This window comes from Kogia breviceps, chromosome 16 (assembly GCF_026419965.1).
Source record: "Kogia breviceps isolate mKogBre1 chromosome 16, mKogBre1 haplotype 1, whole genome shotgun sequence".
In the NCBI taxonomy this organism is placed as follows: domain Eukaryota; kingdom Metazoa; phylum Chordata; class Mammalia; order Artiodactyla; family Physeteridae; genus Kogia; species Kogia breviceps.
In genome coordinates this window covers 78,942,256-78,960,232 of record NC_081325.1, presented here as the reverse complement: position 1 = coordinate 78,960,232, position 17,977 = coordinate 78,942,256, and the positions used below count along the sequence as shown (strand labels likewise).

The following is a 17,977-nucleotide window of genomic DNA, read 5'->3' as shown; positions in this document are numbered from 1 at the left end:
GGTGGAGCGTCAGGGCAGCCGGGTCCCCTCGAGCGCCGTCCCTGCGGCGCCGCATTTCCGGGGACACCGTCCGTGCGCGCACGGGTGGGAGCCCTGGCGTCAGCGGCAAGTCCTTCGGCTGCAGGGCACACCCAGACCCTTATGAGGGGGGCGGTCGGCGCGGCGGAAGGGCAGGGTCTTAGGTGCCGGGACCCGGGCCCACCCTCAGGCCTCCTCCTCCTGAGCCCCAGTTCTGCTGGTGACGCCAGGTGCCGCCTTAGCTGGAGGGGGGTGGCGGATGTCGGCGGGGGGTCCTGCGGACGCCCTGCAGTCATCTTCCCTTGGCAAGCCTGTGAAAGCAGCCGCTTTGAAAGAACCGTGCAGTAATACGACAGCTCAACCGGGATGCCGCAGGGTCCGTTTTAAAATGTAAAAGAAATAAATGGTTTAAAAACCAGATCGGTTTCCTACCTCTCCGCCCCCTTAGCTAGACTGGAGGGGGCGGGGGCGGGGGGCGGGGAGCTGCTCACAGCGCCCTGATCCGCATCAGGAGGGTTGGAGCGTTAGCTGCAAAGGCGTGACGGCTGGAATCGCTGGCAGCAGCGGGTCCCACGGCAGGAGGACAGGAGTAGAGCTGGAACGCGTACCGTGGAGGGCTCGGGGGCGGTCAGAGCGGACAGCGAGGACGGGCCCATGTCCCGCCGCCGGTGCGCAGCCCCTGCAGAAAGGTGCACTCGCCGAAGCAGCTGGGGACTTAAGGAGCCCAACGGGCTGGCTCAGGACAGACTTCCATTGATAATGTCCTCGGAGAACGTGGGGTGGCTGGGCACCCGACCGCAGGGAGCAGCCCCGGGGTGGCCTCCGCGTCAGCGCACGAGCTGTGCCATCTTCGGGGAGGGGAGAGGTGGTGGCGGGGCCCTGGGGGACCTGCTGCGCGTCTGTCTTTGGCAAGTAGGACTGATGGAGATGGGGTGGGCTTACAGTGCGTCGCTTCACACGGCGAGGTCAGGGTAATTTCACAGCTGGTTTTGGTTCTACGGAAATTTTTCTTTTAAAGGACTCTTCTGGGATGAAATTAATGTCTCGTGTAATAAACAAATGGCTGTGAGGCCCGTGGGCTTTTACTTTGACTCCCGTTTCTGACGGGTTGGTTTGACCATCCCTTCAATGCCCTTTCCGAGACAAGCTTTACAGTGATGGCCCAGCTGTGCCTTCCTTCCCTCTGGCCCAGCCCGCGGCGGCGGTGGCTGAGCTGTGACAGGCGCTTCTGCCTGCCGTGGCTCTGCCCTCGGTGTGCGTAGCAACGCGGTTTATCCCCGTCATAAGGAGCAGTTTTGCCACCGGTCTCTTCTGGCCTGTTTTCCCGTTTCTTTAATGATGAGTCCTGGTGGCCCAGAGGAGCTGGCGCCTGCGGAGGAGTTCTGACGGTTCCGCAGTGGGCTGTGTCCCTGCCCTGCTGCGGGATTGTGTGCCCAGCCTGGAGCGCTGGCTTGTATGGAGTGTGGGACAGGCTTGAGGGTGACAAGGCCACCTCCCACGCCAGCCTGCCCCTGCCCTGCCCCCGTCCCTGCTCGCCAGGATGGAAAGGCCTTGGGCCTGGGCACACCGCACACTAATTGCTGTGCCACCCTTCCCAGAGCCATCCCCCCTCTGACTTTAACTGCTTTTATGTTTTAATTATAACTTTGTCTACAATGGATGCAATGGAGACAAGACAAGGAAAGCAGTGCTCACAGCCCATGACTTTAATGAGACCGCCATTTCTGTGCAGGGACTTTGTACTTCTACCGCGTCCTGACTTCCCTCCCTGCCGAGGGGGAGTTGCTGTCACACTGGGGGCATCCTCTCTCACATCCACCCCGTCTGCCCTGTCGGGAATTTGTGAACTTTCACATCAGAGCCCTCTGCAGTTTTGCAGAGTTCTGTCCTCCTTTCTGACCCCCATCCCCAAATCATAATCACATCTTTCCCTTCATTTACCAGCTTCCAGCGTGGACCGGCTCCTTTTGTGCCTTCCCTTGCAGTCAATGCAAAACCCCCTCATTTCAAGCCACACCTTGCGTCCCGCGTAGACCGCTGTGCAGGCTGCTTGCTCTCTGTCTGGGTCTGGCCCCTGGCTTGCTGTCCTCTTCCTCAAGAGGTGGTGTGGAAGGCTGGGAGGAGCCCAGCTAGGGCCGTGGGTTGAGGTTGGCGATTAGGGGCTCCTGCATGTCCGGCCCCGCTCTGGCCGACCAGCCTGCCCCTGTGTCCACACCATCCTCTCCCTCACTTTGGGGAGGTCCCAGATTCCGGGGACCTGGGATCCCTGGGAAACCCTCCAAACACAACTCACTGCTAATGCACCTTTGGAGAAGCAGCACTTTTGAATGAGGTGTCCTGTGACATCACCAGCGGGCCCCCTGCCCCACGCAGTTTGGGGCTCTCTCGAGGAACATCGATTCCTTGCCTCCACATGTTGTTCTTGTGAGTGTTTGCGGGGGTGACCCAGGATGAGCTGAAACAGTCACCAGGACCTGGTTCTGTGACCGTCACGGGACCTCCCGCCAGCGTCCTGATGTGTGACGGGAGGGGCCGCAGAATCGGCATCCGCTCGCCTGCTCACGGGGGTGCTTGTCGGAAAGCCAGTCCTTACCTGCCAGGGCCACCTCTGGGGCTGGCCTGTCCTCCGGGTGTCTGGCCGTTGCAGCCACAAACTCCCGGTGGAGCAGAGGAGGCCACGCTGCCTTTCCCGTTCAGTTCCTGGGGCTCTGGGGGCCGGCGAGGTGGGTGGGGGAGGACGCCCCGCACCCTGAGCTGGGGGCTGGGGCACCTGGAGCCGGCCCTCTGGGCGGCACGCGGCTCCTGGAATGCGGAGGCTGTGCCCTCTGTGCTGGGTGTGTTCTAGGCTTTTCCTGCCAGGGCGGGTGGAGCAACCCGGGGCCTGGGCCGTCTTCCTCTTTGGGGATGGAGGCGCCTGACAGTTAGAGCTCTCCTTTGAGCGGGTAGCTGTGGGGGCACCTTCCCGATTCCTGGGGCTAAGGGAGTCTGGGTGCCTCCCTGGTGCAGGTGTCGCCTGCTTCCCTCCTGCTGACGACGGTCTCCTCCGTCTCCTCCACATTCTTGCGGCCGCGGGGGAGTACCCCGCCCTGCCCTCCCCCCAGAGCCCTCGATTAGATTCCCTCCTTATCTTGTTTTCCTTTCACATTGTTACCCTCTCTTCCTGGCATTTCCCTCGTTCTGGCATCTTGTCCAGAGGACTCTGGGTGCCAGGCCCTGAGGCACCCCTGCTGGGTCCCTTGAGCTCCCTTATCCTTATCCCTTTGGGGATAAACCCAAAAGCTCACCAGGCCAGCCCAGCAGCCACCTTCCCGCTTAAGTCCTTTAAGGCCAGTGGGTTCAGACACCCATACCATTGCCCTTGGCCTCCAGAAAGGATTCTGGACGAAAGACTTTCCCAGCCCGACCTGTGGCCCGGCCTGGTTCACCACCTCCCAGCACCAGTGCCGCCCGAGGCCCCGCCCGCGGGTCGGGTCGGGAGGAGTTCCAGGTCCTGGGCCTTGACCCCATCACCTTGGTTAGTTTGAGATGCAAACAACAATATTCACAGCGTCCGCAACTCATCCGGCAACCCACCCACAGGGCCCCTCTGCCTCCTGTGCAGCCCAGGCCTGACGTCTGACCTCGCGTGTTCACCCCGCACCCCGTGTCTCTCTCTGTCTCTGTCTGGCGGTGTCTGTTTGTCTCTCTGTCTGTCTCTGTCTCTCTCCCCACACCCCACCCCCGCTCTCTCAGACATGGGGGCCCGGTGGTGGTGATACTTCCCTACCCAGGGGGGTTTTCGGGGTGCAGTCAGTTTCAGAGCCCTGCAGGGCTGCCGCCTTGTCTTGAACTGCGTCTGCCCTCCAGGGACACCTGTCTTCCTGAGACCCCAGAGTCTCTGGGGACAGCTTGGGAAGTGGCACCCCCGAGGGAGGTGGAAGTCCCTCCCTCAAGTCTCCCCTGTCGGGGTGGCCTAAGGGGTCTCAGGGGGCCCAGCAGGAGGGGGGAGGGGGCCCTCGTCACCCCCAGTGACCTCCAGGACAGCCTCGGGCCCCCTGCCCCCCACGCCTGGGCAGCAGGGGCCCCTAACACTCACTTGTACGCTCAGACACGCACTCGCACACGCCCCGCTCCTCTGTGCCACACCGGGATCCATCGAGGAGGGTGACCAGGCGCCCTCCCTGTGCAGATCCAGCCCAGCTCCTGTCCGCCTGGGCGGCCCCTTGCCCCCGGAGCTGCCCAGGCCTCCCCACTGGGCCCCATCCCTCCAGGGCTTCCTCCCCTGGAGGCCCAAGGAAGCTGGCAGGGCAGGCAGGGCCTCCGAGTCCTCACGTTTTCTCCAGAGCTGCCTCCGCACGGCTCCAAGGCCTGCGTCGGCCGGCCGGCCGCTCCCCGGGTGGCCTTGAGGGAGAGACAGGCTCTGTCTGTCTCTCGCCGCATCGCTGGCTCAGGCCCCCCCTCTATCCTCCTGGCCTTTGCTGCCCCTGTGCCTACAGACGTGCTTGTTCTAGTCCCCGGGGGTCTGCCCGGCCCGGAGCTGGGTCCTGCAGTGTAATGACAGGGCAGCCCCCTAAATGACACCTCGTCCCAGCCTGCGGGCTTAACGTCTGTGGAAAACCAATTAAAGACGTTTTGAAAGCCTACGGGACTTAGGAAGAAAACACGCCTTAAGGAGCTGATGCTTCTGGCCTGTTTCTCGAGATCCTGAGGAAATGGGCCAGGACCTTGCAAACGCGGCCAGGCTGCTGCTTTACTCTGGTGGCGCTGGCAGGTGTCTGGTGTCTCCGTGCTGCGTTTCCTATGGCCGCAGGTAGGAGCTGCTTCCGGGATGCAGACTTTGCTGTGGCCTGAGGGTTCATATTTGACGTTGGAGATACTCTGCCCCTTTGGTGGTTATTTTAGTCCAGTGATTTCATTGCAGTCCTGGTGCGCACACCTGTAAATTTTGACCCTGAGAGAGTGCAGTTTATTAAGTTTTCAAGTAAGTTTTAAGGAGGTGTTGGAAGTGGACGAAGTTCTTTATCTGCCTCTGAGAAAGGCACTTTGCACCAGTTAAAAACAGGTCATTCAAAGGAGGTAGTGATGTGTTACCGTCATACTTGTTATTTTCTTGGACTCTTTTTTTCCCCCAAATTCGAGGTGAAATTTGTTTCCTTCCAGTTAGTGCCCATGATAATAAAATATTCTTTTCCACATCTGTCCCTAAACCCTGCCATCTAAACCCAGTTCTCTGAGGACCTCTTCTTGGAACGCTGCGCCCCGTGGAACTCGCACAGCTGGGCTGGGCCAGCTCCCAGGGCCTCCGGGAAGGTCACTGCTGTAGCCACGGGGCCGGAGGCCAGGCTGGGGCCGCCTGCCCAGCACATGGTATGACCGGCGGCCACAGGTACAGCCCCCAGGGGCCTCTGGTTTGGACACACGTTTCTTTAGTACGATGCTTCAAGTGGAAGTGGAAAACGTGTTAGGAGGTGGCTGTTGGCAGTTGTCGGGGGCAGGGCACCTTCTCCCGTGGGGTGTGGCAAACCCTGACCCCTGACCCCTGACCCCTGACCCAGGCCTGCACCCACCACATGCATCCTCTGAGTCTCTCCTCGTTCACACCAGCCCATCCTGTGCTGCTCAGAATTGAACGCTCGCGTGTGCGGGGCCATGGTCCAGCAGGGACCCGAAAGCGCCAAGGTGCCCTTCCATCCCCTTCCAGATGCCAGGAACGGACAGGCGCCGTGCAGTCACAGAATCTGTCACGGGATCGCAGAATGCTGCTTGGGGCGAGAGCCTGAGCCATCCTGTGGAGGCGCCCCTGAGCTGCGGCCCAGGAATTGACCGTCTCAGGGGAGTCAGGTCATTCGTGGGAGGACCAGAGGGAACTCAGGGCTGACCCGTGAGCCCAAGTGACCGAGGCCTCCAGGGCAAGCCTGGGTCCCGTCTGCACAGCCCGCCCTCAGGGCCTCCTGGACACGCTGCCTTTGCGCAAAGGCTGTGTTGGAGCTGCGCTGTTAGCCCTGGTAACTTGTCACCCTGTACCCTGTCCAGCATTTTATTTGGAGGGTTTGCATGATGGGAAAAGACATCGTTTTGTTTTTCCCGAATTCACGCAAACAGGGAAGCGAAGCATTGCGTTTCTGACCTGGCTGACCCGACCGTGCCATCCTCGCCTGCCCGTCTCGCCCGCAGCACGCGTCCTCTGCAGCCCCGCCTGTGCGGGTCCCTGCGAAGGGACAGGGACGGGTGGCCGCCAGCTCCTCCCTGATCCCCGGGCGATGCTCTCTCCTCTTCTCTTCTCTCCTACTCACCCTCCCTGGCTTCTCACCTCCTTCCCCTCTCCTGTCGGTGCCGGTGCCGTTGAGGCCTCTCAGCCTCGGGACAGAGACTGCGGCCCCCGCCCCCCCTCCCCAGGCACGCGTCCTGCGGCCTCCATGGAGCACCTCTGGTGCTACCGCTTCTGTCTCTGCAGGGCCCTCCCAGGACAGGCCGACGTTCCGTCCCACCTGCTGGGCCTCGGTCCCCGTTCACACTGCCAAGCAGCCGCGTTCGGTCTCTCCCTGTGGCTTTGGGGTGACGCCTGAGCCCCCAGCCAGGCTGCCCGCCAAGCCCCTCCTGGCGCTGGAGACCGCGAGGGCCGCGCCCCTGCCCAGGGCCCCCTGGCTCCCGCTCTGCTCCTTTGCTGCACAAGCTCCTGGGGGACACACTCCAGTCGCTGGCGCCCCGCTAGGGGCTGGCATCCCGCCAGGGGCCGGTGGGCATGGCTTCGTGGGCGGGAAGCAGACAGCGTTGTCCCCCCGCCTGGCCCTGCGCTGCCTGAGCTCCGCAAGGCCAGCTGCCACGTGTCGGCGGCGACAGGTCGCCGGGGACAGGAGCGTCCAGGGAAGATGTGTCTTTTCCTCCCTGCTGTAACACTTCAGCAGAAACTTACCCTTCTGGAGGCCAGAGTCTGAAATGCGTCTCTTGGGGCCGCTTCCTCCTGGAGGCCCCAGTAGGGAACCCACGCCTGCCTTTTCCAGCTTCTGGAGGCGCCGCATCGCTGGCTCGGGCCCCCCCCTCTATCCTCCTGGCCGGCAGGTCGGCGTTCTTTCTCCGTTGCCATTTCTGGATCTGTCGCTGCCTTGCTCTTCCGTGTTTGCACACCCTGTGGCCCCCGGAGCCCCCGATGGCCCAGGGGAGTCACCTCCTGCCGAGGTCAGCTGATCGGCAACCTCACTGACCTTCGCTGTGGAGCCCACCGTATTCACAGCTGCCGGGAGGAGGACCTGGACGTCTCTGGGGTCACTGCTGTGCCACCACAAGGGTGTAGGAAGGACTTAGCATGGGGTCTGGTGCTTAGAAATCCCTCAGTGCAGCATGGCCACGGTTTGAATAAAGTTTTGCTGGTTCACCTCCGTGAATCACATTGCCCAGAGAGAACGTGGCAGGCCTGGCAGGGAAGGCTTAGTGCCCGGTGAGACATAGCACCCAGCGAGGCCTAGTATGTGGTGAGGCCTAGTCGTAGCCCGTGTGGCTTAGTTGTTTCCTCTCCTGCCTGTGAGCGCCCCAGCCACTCAAGTGAGCAACATCGCTGCATCTGGCCTTGAGGACAAAGGGGTTTCAGGGCAAAGCTTTGGATGATCAGCCAGTGCTGTGAGGGTGAGAGCCCAGCAGCCCCAAGAAGCCTCTGCCAGGAGAGCACATGAGACGGGAAGGAAGGCCACTCACTCCAAGTGACCCACTGAAAACTGATGAGATTTACACACTGAGTGTCACAAGCAATCTTGAGGGGTGAAACCGTAAATTATAAAAACAAATGTATTCTACTTCATGCTTTATAAAATTGGATTATAAATGTAATTAGGCACTAAATTTTCAGAACAAAGAAAGATTGAAGTAAGATTTTGGGGAGAGGCAGGGCATATTTTTTCGAAATAATAATGATTTTTAGAAAGCCTACATTCTCCGTACCATAAATGGAGACATTTTTGCAAAAAGTGTTTGGCAACTTCGTCCATAGTCCCATGAGCCTTTGTTAATCCTAGATAATCAGGTTATTCTGTCTTGAGGCAGTCATTCTATGATACTTGCAAACTTACTCTTCTGTCGTTGTTAACTGGCCTAAGCCCTGATTTATCCGTGCCTTTGCATTTCCTAAAACATTCTCACTGACTCATGAAATCTTGACTCATGATAGATTTATGACTTTACTTTGCAGGTCATTACAAATCTGAAAATTGCACTCACTTTTCAAATTCAGCTAGCCTGGTATTTTTGCCTCATAAGTTTGGAAAAGGCAAGCAACAGTGGTTTAAACAAGACAGTTTTATTTATCTCTCACGTAAAAGGTGGGAGGCAGGCTGCCCGGGGCTGCTCAGTGGTGGGGGCCCAGGGGCTTCCGTGACCTATTTGTGCTCCACTGTACTGGTGCACGGCCTTTGTCTTCCAGGCCTCCTCACACACTGGGCAAGATGCTGGAGTACCAGCCATCACATCTACATTCCAGCAAGGAGGCCAGAGGACCAAAGTACTCCACTCTCTTTACTCAGTTTCACTCTCTGTGGCCAGAATTTAGTCACATGCCCACCCCTAGTTGCAAGGGAGGCTGGGAAGTGTAGTCCTGTAGCTGGGTGCATTGCAGCTCTAAATAAATCCAGAGTTCTGTTACTGAGGCTGAAGGGAGGATTGCGGATGCTGGATGGCAACTGCAGATCTCTGCTGTGGGGGAGAGGTGTTTGGAAGCAAACCTGTTTTACGAGGTTCATTTCCAAGAGTATTTTCATGCCTGGCAGGAGATACTGTACTTAGCCACGTCAGAGAGTTTTTGCACAACAGGCCTCTCACATGGGTCTTTTTAGCTGCACTCATACAACCTGTGCTTGGAGGGAACCAGCCCCCCTCTGCTGCCCTGGTTCTTGCCCCACCCTGGGCCTCGGCAGTCGCCCAGCCACCCGAGCCTGTCAGCCCGCAGCTGAGTGGCGAGCGGAGGCTGCCACCCCCTGCCTTGGGGCCCTGCTCACCCTGGCGGGGTGGGGGGGTGCCCGGGGCCTGTGTGCACGTGCTCCGCCAGCAGCTGGGGTGCAGCGGGTGCCCAGAGCAGGGAGGAAGCACGTGCAGAGGGCTGCGCCGTGGGCAGGTGCAGGTTGCAGGGAAGCGCTCAGAAAGGGAGGGGCCCGTGGTAAGGGGACCAGGGTCTCCATGCCCCCGAGAGCCCCTGCTGCCCGCGCCAGGGCCCCGAGCGTCCAGAGCAGCGCGTATCGCCCTAAAACGGGTGTGACGAGGGCCCGGGGACCTGGGATTCCCAGTGGGCGTAGCCACTCCCGAGGGCGCCCCCGCTCCGGCCCCTGCCCCTGCCACATGGGTGCAGGTTGGGTGGGAGGGGACAGCCATGGGGATGGAGGGGGTACGTGCAGCTGAGGGAACCACACACACAGGTGTGCAGAGCCGCAGCAGGGCCCCAGGGGCAGGGCCGGGGCTGATCCCAGCGTCACCCCTGCCACCGGGTGGCCATACCCAGGACTTTGTTCCAGGACCTCTCTGCAACGTGTGCTTCAGTGTCTGAGGAAGGAGAGGACCCAGTGCCCTCACGGGGTGTCTCTGGGGACTGCGCCCCTTGCAGGGTCTGCCCTGGGTTCTCTGGGTGGAGTAGGGCCCGGGGGATCCCGGAGGTCCGTGTCCTGAGAAGTGGTGTCTGTGTTTCCTTCAGTCTTGTGGAGTCTTTTGCACCTGGTTTGGGGAATCTTAGGAGCTGAATTTGGGAGAAAGGAAGGAAAAAAGGGTCTTGTATGAACCGTGCTAGGAGAACACGTGGGGAGCCGTGTAACGCCAGCCCCGGGGGTCAGGAGCCCTTCCGGGTCCCCGGGCGGGACCAGCGGAGCCCGGGCACCCACCCGCAGGGAGGCGTCTTCAGGAGCCGCTGTGAGCTTCGCGCTCTTAGGAAGCCGAAGCCTCGGCAAGGGCAGTTCAGGCTGCCGTGACCTTGACGGTCTCCTGCCAGAAGACAGATTTGCTAGCAAGGCTGTGGCCAAAGGATTGCTTAGCCCTCCTGACTGTTCCCCAGGGAAAACACCTTCTGCACGTTTTGTGTCCTGACCCCCAAGTCCCAGCCTACTCTGTCAGAGAGTCGAGATTTGGGGAAACAACTTAGGGCAGTGATGTATTAAAGGAAGTAATAAATTCTCAGCGTACGGCTTGAGAAGTAGCCACATGGTGGTCGTGTGATGCGTGACTCCTGTCATGTTGTGTAATCCAGGTAAAAGCCCCAGACATTCCGTGACAAAAGGATTCATGCACCACCGACACTGGTGTGTCTGCAAGGCGGCGTCCCCGCTGCTCAGCAGATCCGGGAACGGGCGTCCCCTGGTCCATCTACGCGCGGGGCCAGGAAGCGAGGCCGTCGGGTGAACAGTGGGGCAGCATCAGGGCTGGATTCCCGTGCCTCACCTGGTCCCCGCAGGGACGTGGCCGGCCCAGAGGAGCTCAGGCGTCAAGCAGATTTGCTCTCCTTTCCTGTTTGGGGGCCAGATCACAGGCAGCAGCGACAGAGGAGGCGGCTCACAGGGAAGTTCTTCCTGTAGCTCCAGAGCACATGCAGCCTCGCTGTAGACCCAGGTGGACCCAGCTGCCCTTGGGCTCAGCTCCGTGAAGGAGCTTCGGGCCACACGTTCCCATGTTTACAAACCTGCGGGGAGCAGGGCGGCATGGAGGGCTGAGCCTGACTTTTCACAACGGTAGGGCTCGGTATTAAAACGTATTACACGTCACCATTAACTAGTCACGATTTTGAAGAACAGGATCTGCCTTTCCGGAAAGCTGCGGTGTGTAAACGCGTGTGTGATCGGGTACTGGCCCCGCACTCACCCTAGTCTACTCCTTGGCTTCCTAAGCCTGAGCGGGCACTTCCTGCGTCCACCTTGAATCTTTTATTTCAGAACCAAATCCCCTCCCTTTGTGGCAAAGCCCAGTGGCCTCTGTTCTCCCTCTAACCCCGAAAGATGCCACAATCCCCGGGACCCTGAGAGCTCTCGTCACAGGGCCCCAGACGTGTCTCTCTGTCCCCAGCGCCAGCCGCTGTGGGACTGAAAGCAGGAGAGAGAAACGCAGCCAGGCTGGTGGGGGGCCTGGGAGCCGAGAGGAGGGCAGTCCCCTCCCACCCGCCTCTTTGTCACATTTGCATGGATGTCACCTTGCAAGTGTTGCATGAGTCCCAAGCTTGCTCCGATCCTTACTTTCCTTTTAAAGAGGTTGAGTTTTACAAGAAGCATCTTTACCAGAACGTCACTTGATAAAAGCACGTCTGAACGCGTCTTCGCGGGACACCCTGGCCAAGCTCGAGCGGCGGGGACAAGTGAGGTGGTGGAGGAGTGGCGGGCCTGAAGCATGGCTCCCGTGGGGTCCGGCGCCCCTGCCCTCCCTGGGACGGGACTCAGTCAGACTCCACAGCCGGCCTGCAGCCTCAGTTTACTCCTCTGTGATGATGGGGCTGATTAGCAAGACCCTCCTGGGAGGGTGGCCCTGAGCAAGCAGGTGACACCCAACATCCGGCCCCTCGGTTCCGTCAGGGAGGGGATACAGGGCCAAACTGCTCTGCGATCGGCCCTGAGCGGGACCTCAGAGCGTGTGGGGTCGGCATTGCTGTGACTGTCCCTCCCCGGCTGCTGCCGGGACGGGTGCAGGCACGTGTTCTCTCTCCTGACATTCACTGCCCGGAGCCCCTCTCTTAATTTGCCGTCAGGGGTAAAAGCGCTCCCCGTTTACGCCCTCCATCCCTCACCCAGCTGTTTGTTTTACAAGCACGGTAGCTGCTGGAGTCCTACAGAGGCCTCCCATCTCCCGAGGGGCCCCTGCGACCACCCCACCGGGGGCGACCACCGGGGTCTGAGGCTTGGTTTCTTCTTGGCGTGTTTCTTATCTTCCTGAAAGATGCTTCGCCCGCACAGCATTGCTGGTTACCGCAGGTCTGGTCTCAGTGTGCAGACGTCACTCTGCAGAAGCGGCATGGCCCCAGGGACGCCCCCTCCCTCCGTCCCCTTCCCCCAGCCCTCGCAAGGGCAGGAAGCGGCTTTCTGGGCAGCCGTCCCCCCTCAAGCACCTGCCTCCCGGGCCTGGCCATTCCTGTTGGGGGAGAAGGGTGAGGTTTGGTGGAGCCGCTGCCAGGGGGTGGAGCCCAGACGCGGGGCACTCTGCTGGTTAACCGCTGCCTTTTCTTTTTCTTTTTCCACAGGAGTACTTTTATCCAAGGTATTTAGGTAAGTTGGACTCATTTCCTCCTTTCGTTTGGGGACTCGAGCCTCATCACCGAGTTGTTCCCGGAACGACCGTGCTTAATCGCACAGTGAGTTGGGAGCTCTCCAGGGCTCACGGGGCAAAGCCCTAGTTTGTGTCCTTTATACCGTAGTGACCGCGTTAGTGTCACCTCCCCTCCAGCCAGTGCCATCGTTTGCAAACCTCTGGCCCACTCTGATTCCAGGCTTAGCTCATTAACTGGAAATAGGATTGCTTTAGTGGTTCTCGCGATTTGGGGTCTCAGGACTCTGTCCTTGTAAAATTACTAAAGACCCCAAAGAGCTTTTGCTTATGCGGACTCTGGTTATTGATACCATATTATTAATTAACGCTGAGAACATTAAAAAATGCTTCTGTTTAACTTGGACAGCAGGAGCGTACAGGCTAACAGCCTTGGCCGTCGAGCAGTCATGTCTGTGTATGGAGGCGGGGGGTGCCTGGAAAGCCCCACTGAACACTGTGGGGGGAACGAGAGGAAAAAGGGAAGGACGGTCCCGTGTTTCAGGACGACCTGGAAGTTCCCCTGAGAACTGCTCCTTAATCAGTACTGATTTAAGGGTTCTTTTATGTCTCTACTTACAGTGAGAGAGAAGTATTCCAGGGCTTTCCTCTTTTACTGTGTGAAGTGCATTTTGGTAAATTTTCCACTGGCCTTACAGCCTCTTAGAGGTACCTCCTCTGGGTGTGTATCTAGCAACAAGCATAGTGGATCCCTGGCATTGGCCTTGAGCAGCCCCACCCGGGCTCCCTGCCGGCCTTGCCCCCGGGCGTATGGCTTTGTTTCCCGAGGCAAAGGCGACAGTGGCCCCCCGGGCCGCCTCCGATGCTGTCCACTGCCTGTGCCCGCGTCCCCCGAGGCGTGGGTGCGCAGCAGCGACTCACTAAAGAGCCTCAACCAACACCCATCGCACCCAAGCCCAAGTTCAGATCCGCCGGCGCCCTGTGGCCGGTCGCTCCCACCCCCGGCCTCTGTGTGGAGCAGCCAGTCAGACAGCACAGAGAAGGAGGAAGAGGAGGAGGGGGGCTCGTTTTCCAAAGAGACTGACCATCAGACCAAGGGTACTGTTTCCAAGCGGGGGTCGGGTCGAAATGGAGGCCAGAAGCTTTCCGAGTGCCACCGGAGAGCCTTCTGTACGACAGGAAGGACCCCACCAGGAGGCCGCAGGGGCCCAAGGCTCCGTGGAGACAGAGCTCTGCCCGCCGGCGGAGACGTCTTCTCGTCTGACTGTGTTGCACGTTCCGTGTCAGTGTGACTCGTCTCCAGAGTGTCACGTCTGCTGGTCCTGTGCCGGAGGGTGACGCCCTGCCCTCCCTGTTTTGCAGAATGCATCAGTAGATATGGATCTCCGTACAAAAAGAACACAGATTTCATCACCTGCGTGCAAAGTAAGTCTGTCTCCTTCCTGGAAGCCCCTGCGCTTGGGGTCTTGGGGCTCTGCTCTATTTCCATTGTCTTTGGGGCCCCGGCACCTGCCTGAGGCCGCCCCTTTGCCCCGAACTTCCTTTTCTAAGCAAGTACGCGTTGGCTTTTCGAACAGGCAGGAAATTCGCACGGTATGAAGTGTAAACCTTTCACAGGTGGACAGAAGGTGCATCCGGCCCTGCCTCCTGGTCCTCCAGGGGCCCTTTCACCACGGCCACCGGTTCTAAGAATATTCTCAGACCCATAGGAATGTACTCGGAGTCTCTTATTTCCACACAGGTGGCAGCTTCCCGAGCCCATGACCCCACCGCCCTTTCCCCTCCACGTTTCGCAGGCGCTTCCTGCGTCCACCCTCGCGCTTGGCGGGCGGTGTGCTTGTTAAAACAGCATGCGCCGGTGGATACCTGGGCCACTTCCAGTTTTATACTGTAACAGGCAAAGCCAGAGTGACCTCGTCGTCTGAATATATCTGCAGAATAGAGTGGGCTTGCAGAGGGAAAACTGTTCTGTGTCAGTTCTGGCCCAGACCCGGCCGTTACGGCCCGGTGGAGGGCGGCGGTGCCTCTCCCAGTACGTGCACCAGCCCAGTGCATTGCTTCTTACTTTTTTATATCTTTCAGTAGAAAAAATGAAAAAAGACCCCCAGTCAATTCAGTTTATTTTTTTCATGCTCGTAAGTAAAGCTGAACTTCATACGTTGAGGAACCTTGTGTTTCTTTTTCTGTGGATAGTTTGTTCAGAGTCTTTGCTTACTTGTCTCAATTTGTAGGAGCCGTTGGTGTATTTTGCAAATTAGCCATTTGTACTAAAGGTAGCAAAATTTTTCTTCAGCTCATCGTGCGTCTTTATGATTATTATTTTAAGTTATCATACGTAGCACTGACATTTTGCACGAACTTTAACCCACATGTAGACCCATAGACCCGTCTCAGCCGAGCCTGACTCCGGGCCTGGCTGTGGCCGGAGAGCTCCGTGATGTGGCCCCGTCATCCCCGCCAAGCCCCGATGTTAGCTGCTTTATCGCACCTGCTCCACCGGTGAGGAAAGGGGCTCCGAGCGCACAGCCAGCCCTGCACAGGGAGCCCTGCGCTGCCCTCGGACCTGCACGGCAGGGTCGCCCAGGGCGGGTAGAGGACCGGTAGTGGCGCCAGGGCCTGGTGGGCGGGGCTGGGCTGCCGTGACCAGGCTCCCAGCCTCCCACGCTCCAGCTGCTGGCCTTGCCTATCTCGCCCCGGGTCACAGACCCCGACCCGGCCCAGGTGCACAGAGGCAATGAGAGACTGAAGGAGGGCGGGGGCCCTGCTGTGAGGCCCGGGCTCCCCACCGGCGCTCCAGCAGCCTCCCGAGAGCAAGTGAGGGGCGGCCGCTGGTACCGGGCAGAGGCCCGTGTGCCCTCTCAGGACCCGAGCCCGCGCCCACACATCCCGGCCGACCAGAGCAAGCCCTGCCCCTCGGCCCCCCGGGGCGAGGGGGACCTCACCGGCCTTAGGCAGACATAGGAGCCACGGCGGTTCAGCCTTTCCTGTCATCACGCTTCACTTGTAGCAGACTTTTGGCGTTGTAAACTTGCCATACCAGTTCCTTCTTTTTCAATTATGTATCCCAACTGATTAGATTGTTTTACTTCCTGGGTTTCAGGCCATCCTTTTCCTGAGACTGTAAGAAGTTGTCTGATATTTCATGTTTAAGCTTATAACCTGCCTCGGACGTCTCTGATGCAGTGAGGAGGTGGGGCTCTGTGTGGTCCCTGGTCCAGGTGAGGTGGGGTTCCGTGTGGTCATTTATTCTAGATGTGCCTCCCCCGGGGATCCGGGATCGGTTTCCGAGGCTTTGCCTTTGGATCCCAGAAGACTTGGGCGATGCCGTCTGCGGAGTCCTCCTGGCCGAATGTCGCCACGAGGAAGGGTCTCGGTGCCTTTTCTCCGTGAGAACAACGGCCTGCATTTGCATGCATTTCCCAGGTTATAACTCGTCACACCCACACATTAGTGGGAGCAAAAGCCGCTGAGACAGGCCTCAGCAGGGCAGGTGCCTCACATCCCTGTCTGCATAACAGCCGCTTCTCCCTCCATACTCTCAGCCATCATGGCCCTCGCCTCCCGCCTGTCGGGGGCCCGGGTCGGGGCTCAGGTCGGACTCAGCCCCGACCCCCTCTGCAGGCTGCCTGCATCCACCGAATTCCTAGAAGCTCAGGGGCACCTGCAAACACCCTCCTTCCGCTGCCTTACAGATAAGCTTCCCAACAGGGCAACAGGTGAAAGCCGCGGTGGTGGAGTTCTCCAGCTGGGTTCCCTGTGGGAATCTCCCGGAGCTGTCCCACCCCAGGGGAGGTTGATTTTTAAAGCGGGGGGCGGGTAGGCATGCCGGGCAAATTCCAGAGGAAGGTCACGAGCCCAGGTGTGTCCTTCTGAAATAACTTCAAGTCTTTCACCAAGTATGTCGCGTGCAAATGCACCCCATCTTCCCCGTCCCTCCCGCAGGGCCTCTGCTGCGCTGAGTGCTGTCGGGGGAACGGCTGGACCCTCGACTCGGGTGCTGTCCGAGCCCCAGCACACATCCCCCCGACCGCACCAGTCTCCCTGCCCCCTCAGAGCCCCGTCCCACGGAGGCAGTGTCAGGAAGCAGACCCGTCCATCATCTCAGCCCTGGCACTGGGCTTGACCCCCGCCGACCCAGCCCTCCTGCCCCCTGGGGGAGCCCTCGTTACAGCAGCATGGGGGCCACGGGGCTGACCGCTGGACCCCCCTTCCTCACTCTCCGAGCGCCAGACCCAGTTCCTACTTGCGTAGGGGTGGAAGGCGCCCACGGAGTCCACCAAGGACAGCTGTGCATGTGTCTCCAAAATACCTGGCGGTGCTGTGTTCGGGGCACACTTGCAAGTGTTTTCTTGGCTGTAATTGTGCAGAACAAGCAAGCTTTGAGGGGTCCCGTGGACAGGTCACGAGAAGAGCCCAGCGAGAGACGTGGGTTCCAGGGTTGCGTACACAAACAGTTATGTGGGCCCTCCCCGAGGGGGTCCCCGGTGACCAGGTCCCCAGACCCACAGGGACGCAGAGAGACAGCACGGTGTTGGGTCCACGCCAAGGACAAGGGCTGTGTCCTCCTGAGCCCAGGAGCAAGCCCACGGTGCACACACTGGGTGTCAGCCGTCCTGAGAAAGAGGTGAAGGGTCGGGGGTGAGTGCCTGCCTGGCCGGCTCCACCAGCGCACACGGCGGCCTGGCGCTCTCAACGGTCACGTGTGGGCTTGGCCTGTTCCTAGCAACCAGGCCGTGGAGTGAAAGGTGACCTGAGCTCCACACGGGGCGGGAGCAAAGGGCGGGCTGAAGCACCGCGGCCACCTGTCGTGGGCCTCCCAGCGCTCAGACGGGCCCGTCGCTCGCTGAATAAAGACACGCGACAGCGCCGGGCTCGGGTGCTGCAGGTGGGCGCCCGGGTATGAGAAGGTAGTGGCCGCTGGCACACAGAAAGGCAGCGGCGCAGGGCTGAGCCTGGCCGGGGGCCGCCCCGCAGTCTCCAGGGCCCCGGGAAGTGTGCCCCGTTCCCCTCCGCAAAAGCAGGACAATGGAGAGAAGCAGCGGGCCCACCCGGGGGCGGGCGGGGAGGCTGTGGGCGCCTTCCGTGCCAGCTGGACCCCGCAGGCCAGGGGTCGAGCGGGCCGGGGTCCTGGCCTGGCACGGTGGACACGGCCGCCAGGGCAGGGGAATGTTCTGTGTCTGCCGGGCTGGCCTGTGGGCTGGCCAGGGCCCTGTGCACCTGCTTCCTGGGGGGGTCCAAGCGCCTGGGGCCCAGCCAGGCCCACTCCCCTCCCCCGCTGCCCCGGGGGCTGCGGCCGACCTCGGGCCCAGGGGCTGGGCAGCCACTTCCTCTGAGCTGACCTGGGTTTCCTGGGATCGGCTGGGGCCCGGCCAGCCTGGTCTGTGACCCCCTCCCGCCCAGAGGTGGGTGTCCTGTGCGGCCCGCCGGGGCCAGTGGAGGGCCCGTCAGTGCCCCAGACCCTCCTCGGTTTCCTCCCAGCTGACCAGGAGTGGCTCAGGGCCATCTTCTTTTTCCTTTCAACTCAGAGCTGCCTGACCAGTGCTTCCCAGACCCCTGCGATAAGGAGGGGACCCAAGTCTGCCAGGACCTCATGGGCAACTTCTATTGCCAGTGCAGAGAGGGCTGGGCGGGACGGCTCTGCAACAGAGGTAAGGCCACGGCCTGGGGGCGGCCTGGGGGCATAGGCGGCAGGCGCTCCCTGCAGGGCCCCCCGAGGGGCCCCAGGCTGGCGGGGCCCTGGGTCCTGCTCTCCTGCGCCTCACCCCGCCGGGGA

The 17,977-nt window shown here is 60.4% G+C and overlaps 1 protein-coding gene across 1 annotated transcript in view; it reads left to right on the top strand.

Moving 5' to 3' along the window:
• Positions 1 to 17,977, top strand: part of GAS6 (growth arrest specific 6) — a 32,739-nt gene that overhangs the window by 625 nt on the left and 14,137 nt on the right. Inside the window, exons 3-5 of the mRNA XM_059041538.2 lie at positions 12,182 to 12,206; positions 13,567 to 13,629; positions 17,730 to 17,852. Coding sequence (XP_058897521.1) covers positions 12,182 to 12,206; positions 13,567 to 13,629; positions 17,730 to 17,852 — 211 coding nt within the window. The remainder of the gene's footprint in view (positions 1 to 12,181; positions 12,207 to 13,566; positions 13,630 to 17,729; positions 17,853 to 17,977) is intronic.